Source organism: Chinchilla lanigera, unplaced genomic scaffold (assembly GCF_000276665.1).
Source record: "Chinchilla lanigera isolate Chin_1 unplaced genomic scaffold, ChiLan1.0 scaffold00028, whole genome shotgun sequence".
Taxonomy (NCBI): Eukaryota; Metazoa; Chordata; class Mammalia; order Rodentia; family Chinchillidae; genus Chinchilla; species Chinchilla lanigera.
In genome coordinates, this window is record NW_004955429.1 from 18,343,116 (window position 1) to 18,353,062 (window position 9,947).

General features: G+C 38.6%; 1 protein-coding gene across 1 annotated transcript in view; it reads left to right on the plus strand.

The window, feature by feature from the left end:
• Fkbp4 (FK506 binding protein 4, 59kDa) overlaps nucleotides 1-1,415 on the plus strand; it is a 9,592-nt gene extending 8,177 nt beyond the window's left edge. Inside the window, exon 10 of the mRNA XM_005387116.2 lies at nucleotides 648-1,415. Coding sequence (XP_005387173.1) covers nucleotides 648-755 — 108 coding nt within the window. The 3' untranslated portion in view covers nucleotides 756-1,415. The remainder of the gene's footprint in view (nucleotides 1-647) is intronic.
• The last annotated feature ends 8,532 nt before the right edge of the window (nucleotides 1,416-9,947 follow it).

Genomic DNA, 9,947 nt, shown 5'->3' on the forward strand with positions numbered 1-9,947 from the left:
TTTTTTTTTTTTTTTTGAGACAGGGTCTCATTATGCAGTTCAGGCTGGCTTTGAGCTCACTTTGTAGCCCAGGCTAAATTATTTTTTTACTGCCCAAAAAAATTATTACTATTATTATTACATTATAGAAAGTCTTGGGGCGGGGGATATAGCTCAGTGGCACAAGTGCCTGCTTGGCAAGCACAAGGTCCTGAGTTCGATTCCCAGTACCTAAAAAAAAAAGAAAGTCTAGTGCACCTGTGTATTTTTTAGAATGAGTCTAAAATCCAGTGGGTGTCTTATACTTAGAACAGATTGATCTGAAGTTGACACATGCCTATAATTCCAGCACTGAGGCTGAAACACGAGGATTATGAGTTTTGAGCAGTCTACATTGCATAATGAGTTTGAGGTCACCTGTGTTACATAGTGAGACCCTGCCTCAAAACATTGATTGGAACCAGTCTCATGTAATGGATACCGTCATGATAGATGAGCAAAATTGTAAACAGTATTGCAAATGAATGACCTTGTATATTTACAGTTTGAACTTTCTCAGGTATATCTTTCGGACAGTCCTAGAATTGTTAAGTCCACACAATTCTGTTAGAAATTGAGTGTGGTTTTTACTTGGGAATTCAGCACCTTCCTCTCCCTCATCCTTACAGGCCAAGGCAGAGGTAGCCACAGGAGACCATCACACTGACACAGAAATGAAGGACGAGCAGAAGAACACTGTTTCAGGAAGCCAGCCTCAGGTGGAGACAGAAGCATAGCCTTCCCAGCCCTACTCCATGCAGCTGCCTGCCTCCCCGCTCCCTTCCCTATTCTACTGTTAATTTTGTAAAAACTGAAGAATTTTGAGTGAATTAGACTTTATTTTTCTATCTGGTTGGATGATGGCTTTGGGGGGTGATGTTGAAGTGGGGGACAGTTTGAGGTGATATCACCACCTGTTCCCCACTATATATGAACATAGGTCCATCCACACGTAGTCATGAGAATGTTAATTTATTTTGCTCCCTCTATTAAGTCAATTTTTCAAATGGTAGAAGGGGGCAAGTGATAGGGATGGGATCTGATGTGAGACCAGGGTGGAGAGGGAGTCCCAGGCAGCCATTATCCTCATCATTTCTCTAGTCCATTTGCAAATGTATGGCCTCCCTGCGGTGCTAGGGGTGTGGGAAAAACCACTGCTGTGCCCATTTCCTTCCTGTTCCCTTCCTCACCCCAGATGGCGTGAGTGATGTATCTTCTGGTGTCTTGGTGGCCACCCCTTGTTCCCCACCACCACTTCCAGTATTTCCTCTCCTGTCAGTTTTCCTTCTTGCCTAGGTTGTGACCCCGGCCCCCAGCCTCTTCTCTGCATGTTGCCGAAGGTCCAGGTGTGCCTCAAGTCCCATGCTTGAGCAATAAAGTGGAAACGACATAACCTATCTGGGTGTCAGGCAACCCTTTGTGTTCAGCTTCGGCGGGTGGGCATGATGGGTATATGGGGCAGGAGCAGAATAAAATGGTCACCCTTTCAGTCCAGTTTACGTAGGTGCACCATATGACACAGGTGCAGCCATGTAGCAGGGAGCAGGCCCCTCACACAGCCATGCAGACTGCAGCTGGGATAGTGCTATAGAGTAACCATGAGTTCCCAGTCTTCCTGCCTCTTTTCCTTGTCTACACCGAAGAAGAGGAAAGTATAAGCATCCAGAAGATTGGGACTGTGAACATCTGTGCTGAAGTGAGATTTGTACAGCATGATTTGGTAGAAGCATATTTTTTGCTTTTTTTCTTTTCCTCAACTGGGGATGGAAACCAAGACACTGAGCTACATCCCCTTTTATTGTGAGACATGGTTTCGCTGAATCGCCCAAGAGGGGCTAGAATTTACAATCCTACCTCAGCCTCCTAGCATGCTGAGATAGGCATGTGCCACCAAATGTGACTCCTTGATTTGCTAACTAGGTATAAAAACTGGTGTAGCTGACTGCCTTATGTCAGCTTTTACATGATTGGAAGTGAAGAGCAGTGGTCATACCCACCTTCTCACCCACACCAAGCAAACACTTGTGCTGCTTTTTTAACCATGCTTTGATCCGTGACTCCTACAGCAGAGCAGCACAGGGGCCCTGGAAGAAGCCAGGGGGTCCAGGATGGTCAGACCAAGCCTGCTCCAGATAGTCCTGGCTGCAGGCATCCTTGTGCAGGTTGTCCAGTCCTTCCTAAACAGTGATGGGACAGTTTGTCACCTGCACCCCCCCTGCAGTTGCAGAAGAAATTTCTTCATACTTAACATTATGTAAGAGATTTCTGTGTGAAAAATGTCTCCAAGTCACAACATAGCTGGAGCCAGGACTAAAATTTTGGGGTTTCTGTGAGTCCTGCTTGCTTTACTGCTGGGTTTAAATTATAGTCCCATGCTTGAAGTTTTTCTCTGGATCCCTTTGGTGTTTCAAAATTGGGCTTTGTCCCTACAACCAATGGTAGTAGCTAACCCTTGTTAGGCACTTGTGATATAAACCTAACACTTAGTAACAGTGTTTTGTGGGTTAATTTGATCCTCAACCATTCTATAAGAGACATTACCCCCATTTTACAGAGGGAATTCAAGCTCAAAATTGAAAGTTCTGCATAGGAGATGAGTTCTCTGAACTAATCCAGATTGCAGTGAGGTTCATGACTAGGCAGGTCTTGAGCCTCTTCCACATCTGCAAAAACAAATGGATTAAAAGCATCCTAAGGTCCTGTCCAGCTCTTAAAGCTGTAAGATTTGGAAACTCAGAACTTTTGTAGAACAGTGGAGATAAATGTCTTAGTTACAGGTCACATTAAAACTGTCTTGTAAAGATGCTTTGTTAAAATGATTAAAAGTCAGGGCAGGGGATATAGCTCAGCAGCACAAGTGCCTGCCTGGCAAGCACAAGGTCCTAAGTTTGATTCCCAGTACAAATAAAATAAAATAAAAATGATTAAAAGTCTTTAAGGCTAAAAATTCAATACTACCACATAATCAGCTGTTCTGGGTCACTGTTCGTTTGTTTCTAGATGGTTGGACCTTTCTCACCAACATTTAAATCTTTTTAAGCAGAGAATATGTGTTTGACTAAGGAAAACTAGTAGCAACCAATACTATTAGCTGTAATCCACATTTATAAGAGGACTGATTCTGAAAAAAGTAAAATGAGGTTTACCTTGACCTATTGCTACTCTTAATTCTTTGTTTTTTTTTTTTCCAGTACCAGGAATGGAACTCATGACCTTGCGCTTGCCAGGCAGGCATGTGTGCCACTGAGCTAAATCCCCAGCCCGTTACTCTTAAATTCTATAGATTTTATCAGTATTTGCAATTTTTATTCTGTGAATTTCATCTTCCACGTATCTCCATCACCCCCTCTTCAACATCATGCAATTCTGACCTGTTCCTCCACAAAAGGTTCCTATTTTACATCCTCTCTCCCCACCTGTACTTAATCCTGCATCAGAGTCACCTCCACCTTTTCAGTGCCTTCCCATCCCATCTAGGCTGAAGACTAGAATCCTTAATGGTGACTGGCAAAACCTACAAGGCCTGACCCCACCTACCTTCCCAGCTTCAGTGCACCTGACACCTCACACCAGCAACACTACCCTGAGGGCAAACCCAAAACTGAATTGTGCACCCCATTTCAATTGGAGAAAGAAAAAATGAAAAATACTTAGGACCAGTAAAAACTAATTTCTTTAAAGAAAAGCATTACTAGGAAGTAGGTAACAGTGGAACATCTAATTTGTTCCTTCCCTCAGTCACATGATGGATTTTTCTTCTGCAGATGTAGAATACCTAAGAATTTTTTAATGCTTAGGCTGAAATGGCAACAGGCTGAGGTCAGCGCTACAGAAAGCCAACACAAGTATGTAAGATTTATGACTACATTTCTGAGCTGTCTGCCATATGAATACACCAAATATCTGCAACTGTGAAATCATACCAATTTGAGAGGCAAAGTAGAATGAAATGTTCCCAAATCATCGTGAGGAGGGACAATCAAGGAAAAGCAGTACCTTCCTGAACCTGTAGGTTCTCATGCTAGGAGAGGACCATTCATACCCTATCCCCCACCTCTAAGGTGTGTGTTCTTTAGGATCTTCAGTCTTGTTCCACTTAAAAATATATCAAACATAAACTGGTTACTGGCCATTTTTAGGTGGAACACATAATCATGTCAAAGTGAATGATTCATTGTCATTTTGTCCATTCACAATGTTATACAACTACTACTTCCAAAACACCTTTCTCACCCTACGTGTTTTTAAGTCCACTTCGTCATTTGGGTTTAAATGATAATGAGCACTAGTCATCCTATGGAAGTGTCTTTTTTCTTTTCCTTTTTTTTTAGTATATGTTTGCAGTGCATAATGATTACATTCACCATGAAGAGTTAATAATGTGTATTATATATCATAATTCTTTTTACTTTCCCCGTCTGCACCCCCACTTCCATCTCCTTGTGCCCCTGTCATTTGCAAAAGATCTACTTGTTTCCTAATTTATTTGCTCTTTAAATTATTTATACTTTGGGTTTCTTATATAAGAAAAAAAAGTGCACAATTTAAGTTTGTGTGTTCATTTACTTAACATGGTTTCATAGTGCATCCATTTTCCTACAGATGACTCCAATTTTTATCTGTTATGGCACAGTAGTACTCCATTTATAGAAATACCTCATTTTCTTTATCCAGTCACCTATTAATGAACATACAGGTTGCTTCCAGGATTTGGCTATTATGAGTTGTGCTGCTATAAAAATGGGTATGCAGGTATCACTGTAATAAGATGTCTGACTTCCAGGAACATACCGAGAAGAAGAATGGCTGGACCTAATGGAATTTGCTTTTTGTTTTTTCAGGAATCTTCACACTGACTTCTGTAGTGCCTGTACTACTTTACACTCCCACTAACCATGCAGACAGGTGTTTTTACCCCCAGAGTCTTGCCAGCATTTGTTACTATTTGATTTCTTTCTCCAGAAGATAGTCATTCTTTCTGGAGTAAGATGGAATCTCAGTGGTGTTTGCCAAAGATATTGATCCTTTTCTCAAGTATTTATTGCCCATTTGTACTTGTTCTCAGAAGTGTCCATTTCAGTTGCCCATCATTCTGACTGGGTCTTTTATTGGGGTTGAGGTCTGATTTCTTGTTTTAGTTTTTCAAATATTCTTTTCTATCCATATATTCTTCTCTATTCATGTATTAGTCTTCTGTGCAAGGAGTAACTAACAGAAATTTTTCCCATTCTGTAGCTTGTGTCTTTACTCTTTTGGTGGTTTCCTTTGCTGTCCAGAAGCTTTTTCATTTAATATAGTTTCACGCGTTGATTCTTGTTATTTCTTGTGCAATTGGAGTTCTGACCAGAAAGTCCTTGCCTATGCCAGTGTCTTCATGAGTTTCACCTATTTATCTTTCAGCAGATATTTTAATATTCAGATCTTCTATCTGTTTTTAGTTTAGTACATGGTGATAGAAATGGGTCTAGAGTCAGTCTTCTGCATGTGTACAGCCAGTTTTCCCTACCATTACTTTTGGTTCCTTTGTCAAAGATTAGATCGCTGAACGTGCCTGGGGTTGTTTCTGCGTCCTCTGTTTCACTGATCCACAAGTCTGTTTTATGCTGGTACTGTGCTGTTTCTGTCACCGACCTTTGTAATATAATTTGCAATCCAGGATTGTGATGCCTCCTGATTTCTTCTCGCCCAGGATTGCTTCTGCTATTCTGGTCTCTTCTGATTCCATATGAATTTTAGGATTGTTTTTTATAGTTTTGTGAGAGATGCTGTTGGTATTTTGATTGAGATTGCATTAAATCTATCAGTTTCAGAAATAAGGCCATTTTGACAATATTGATTCTGCTTATCCAGGAACAAGAAACATCTTTCCATTTTCTATTGTCCTCTTTGATTTCTTTTTTCAGACTAATGTAATTTTCACTGTAAAATTCTTTCACTTCCCTGGTTAGGTTAATTCCTAAGTATGTAATGTTCCTTGAAGCTACTGTAATGGTATTATTTTCCTAGTTCCCTTCTCAGTGGGTTCATTATTGTTGTACAGGCACACTTTTTGTGTCAATATCGTGTTCTACTATATCGCTAAACTTGGGTTGTTCTAGGACTCTTTCAGTGGAATTTTTGGATCTTCTATGTAAAGTATCATGTCATCTGAGAATATAGTTTGATTTCCTTTTCTCTACTTTTTATTTATTTCTCTTGCCTGATTGCTCTGGCTAAAATATCAAGTAGTATATTGAATAGGAGTGGTAATAGTGAACATCCTTGTCTTGTTCATAATTTTAGAGGAAAAGCTCTGTTTTTCCCCATTTAATGATATTGGCAGTAGGTTTGTCATGAATGACTTTCATCAGATTGAAATAAAGTCCTTCTATATTTATTTCTTTGGCGTTTTTATCATAAGCAAATGTCAGCTTTTGTCAAAGGCTTTTTTCTGCATCTATTGAGATGACCATGTGTTTTTTTTCTTTGTTTCTGTTTATGCAATATATTACATTTATTCATTTAGGTAAGTTGAACCATCCTTGCATCCCTGGGAGAAAGCTTACTTGGTGTTACGGCTAGTGTCTCGATGTCTCTCAAAAGCCTCATACAGTCATAGGTGAGGCTTTTTCAGAGGTGGCTGAATCTGGATTATGTGACTGATTCATGGTAGAATGCTAGGATTAAGGGTGGGTGATTATTAAGTCAGTCCACTGATTGGTTTGGCACCACCCTAATCCCAGTAGCCTGAATACAATGTAAGGGACAGAAAGAGGTTTGTCTTTTCTCTTGCTTGCTTTGCTACCTTCTGCCTGCCATGAATTGTTTCTCTTCTGCAATGCCTGTCTGCCATGCCACCCTTGCCTTGGAGCCAGCCAATTAGGGACTGAAACCTTTACATACTGTGAGCTAAACAAACCTTTCCTCTTTTACCTTTGGATGTTGGGTATTTTGTCTCAGCAACAATAAAAGTAACTAAGACACATGGTCATGATTATATGATCTTTTTTTTTTTTTTTTTGAGACAGGGTCTCACCATGCAGTTCAAGCTGGGCTTGAGCTCACTTTGTAGCTCAGGCTGGCCTCAAACTTGCAATGATCCTCCTGTCTCAGCCTCCTGAGTGCTGGAATTACAAGTGTGCACCACCACACCCAGCTTGTTTTTTTTGTTTCTTTTGTCTTTTTTTTTTTTTTGAGACAATTATATGATCTTCTTAATGATCTGTTACATACTGTTTACCAGTATCTTTTGAAGACACTTATGTCTATATTCATTGAAGAGATTGGCCTATAGTTTTCTTTTTTAGTTGAGTCTTTGTCTGGTTTTAGAATCAAGTAGTGCTAGCTTCCAGGAATTCTTTTGAAAGTACCCCTTCTCTTTCAATTTTATTAAAGTGCTTGAGGAGTATGGGTGTTAGATCTTGTAGTAGTTCTTGTAGAATTCACTGACATTGGGTCCTGGGCTTTTCATAGTTGGTGGGGTTTTTATTATTGCCTCAATTTCATTGCCTGTTTGACCATTCAGAGTTTTTATATATTTTTGGTTCCATTTTGATAATTCATTTAACTCATTTCTTTATTTATCTAGGAATTTATCCACTTCTTCAGGTTTCTTCAATTTATTGAACTATGGATTTTTTAAGTAGTTACTAATCATCTTCTGGATTTCAGTGATTTCCACTGTGATTTCACCTTCTTGATTTGTAATTGCACTTACATGGGTCTTTTTGGTATATTTGTATTTTGTTTATTCTTCTGAAGAACGAGTTTTTTGTTTGTTTGTTTTGTTTTGTTTTATCTGGTACCAGGAATCGAACGCACGACCTCACACTTGCCAGGCAGGTGCTGTGCCACTGAGCTAAATCCCTAGCCCCAAGAACCAGCTTTTCAATTCATTCTTTGTACTGTTTTTTTATTTTTTATTTTATTTATTTATTTATTTATTTTTGGTACTGGGAATCAAACTCAGGACCTTGCTCTTGCCAGGCAGGTGCTTATGCCACTGAGCTATATCCCCAGCCCTGTATTGTTTTTTTAGTATCAATCATTAATACCTGCTCTGATCTTTCTAATTTCCTTCCTTGTATAGCTTTGGATTTGGATTGTTCTTATATGTAGGGCCTTGAGATGGATCATTAGGGTATTTATTTGGGCTCTCTCTGCTTTTCAAGGTGGGCATTCATGGCATTCACAGCAATAAACTTTCATTGTCTCATAGGTTCTAGTGTGTTGTACTGGCACTGTTTGATTCTAGGTACTGCCTCATTTCTTTATTGATTTCTTCTAAGACCCACTGATTATTCAAGAGTGTATTGCTTTGTCTCTATGTGTTTGCAAAATATCTGTGGTTTCTTTTGCCATTGATTTGTCATTTCAGTGTACTATGATCTCATACTATGCATGGGATAATTTCAGTTCCTTTGCTTTTACTTAAGCATGCTTTATGAGCTAGAATGTAGTCTCTTGGAGAAGGTCCCATGTGCTGCTGAGAAGAATGTGTATTTTGTTATTGGGTGCAACATTCTATAGATATGTTAAGTCCATTTGTTCAAAAGTGTGGGTCAACTCTGATATCTTTTGTTCATTTATTTTTCTTTGTTTGGTTGAGTTGATCTATTGCTGACTGGTATATTGAGATCATCCACTATAATTGTGTTGATGTTTAACTGACCTTTTATGTTCACTAGTTTTTAGAAGTTGTGTGCACTGGTGTTGACTGCATATATACATTTTTCAGTTTTTTCTGTTGAATTGTTTTAACCATTATGTAGTGACTTTCTGTTCTTCTTCTGATCAGATTTGGCTTAGCGTCTGCTTGATATAAAAATAGGATAGCTACTCCTGCTTGTTTTCAGGCTGACATTGCATGGGCTACTGTTTTCCATACTTTCATTTTAGTCTTTGAATTTCTTTTTGAAGTAAATGTATTTTTATATAGAACATACCATTTGGTTTTTATTTTTTTAATCCAGTCTGCCAAGTAAGCAGCTGAGACCACTCATATCAAGAGTTACTACTGAAAGGTATTGACTTAGTCTTGCTTTACATTATTTTCCTGTTACTGATTAATTTTCCCCCCTTCTACTTAACTGCTCACCCAACCAGATGTATTCATTCTACTGGACATTTTGGCATTCATTGTCTCTTTCTAAGATATCCTAGACATTTTTTTTTTTTTCTGGTTTGTTGGTCATGAATTTCTAAATTTGCTCTTTTTTTATGGAAAGACCTTATTTCTCCATCAGTTTTTGAAAGATAGTTTTGCAGGATATATTAGTTTAGTTTTGAAGCTGTTTTCTTTTAGGTCTTGCAACACTTCACGCCAAGCTATCCTTGGCTTTTAAAGGTTTGTATTGAGAAGTCTACTGTAATCCTGATGTATTAATCTTTATAAATGCTTTATTGCTTTCCCTAACAGCTTTTAAGATTCTGTCCTTGTGTTGGACTTCTGGGATTTTTACTATGATGTGTCATGGAGAAGTTCTTTACTGATCATGGCTACTTGGGGCTCTATATGCCTCACTTATCTGTAATTAAATTATTTCCCTATTTTTGGAAATTTTGCTAATATTTCTATAAATAGATTTTTTATGTCACTCATACTGTCTTCTGATTTTTCACTAATTCTAATTGTTTGATTAGTCTCTTGTTTTTAATGCATCTCTGAGTATATGGTCTTGTGCATCAGACCTGTCTTCTAAATGTGTAACTTTGTCGTCACAATGGTCACTTCTGTTCCCCATATTTTCACTAGAGTTTGTCTCCACAGATTTCTGTCTTATACCTTTTCATGGACTCCTAATCCCTTAACTGGTCATTCATATTTTATATTGTTTTATTTTGTTCAGCTAGCTTTTTATTAGTGACTTCTGTAAAGTCACTGATTATTTTGTTTAAGTTCATTTTCTATGTAGTTATAACATCTTCAAGTTCACTGAGCACCTTATTGA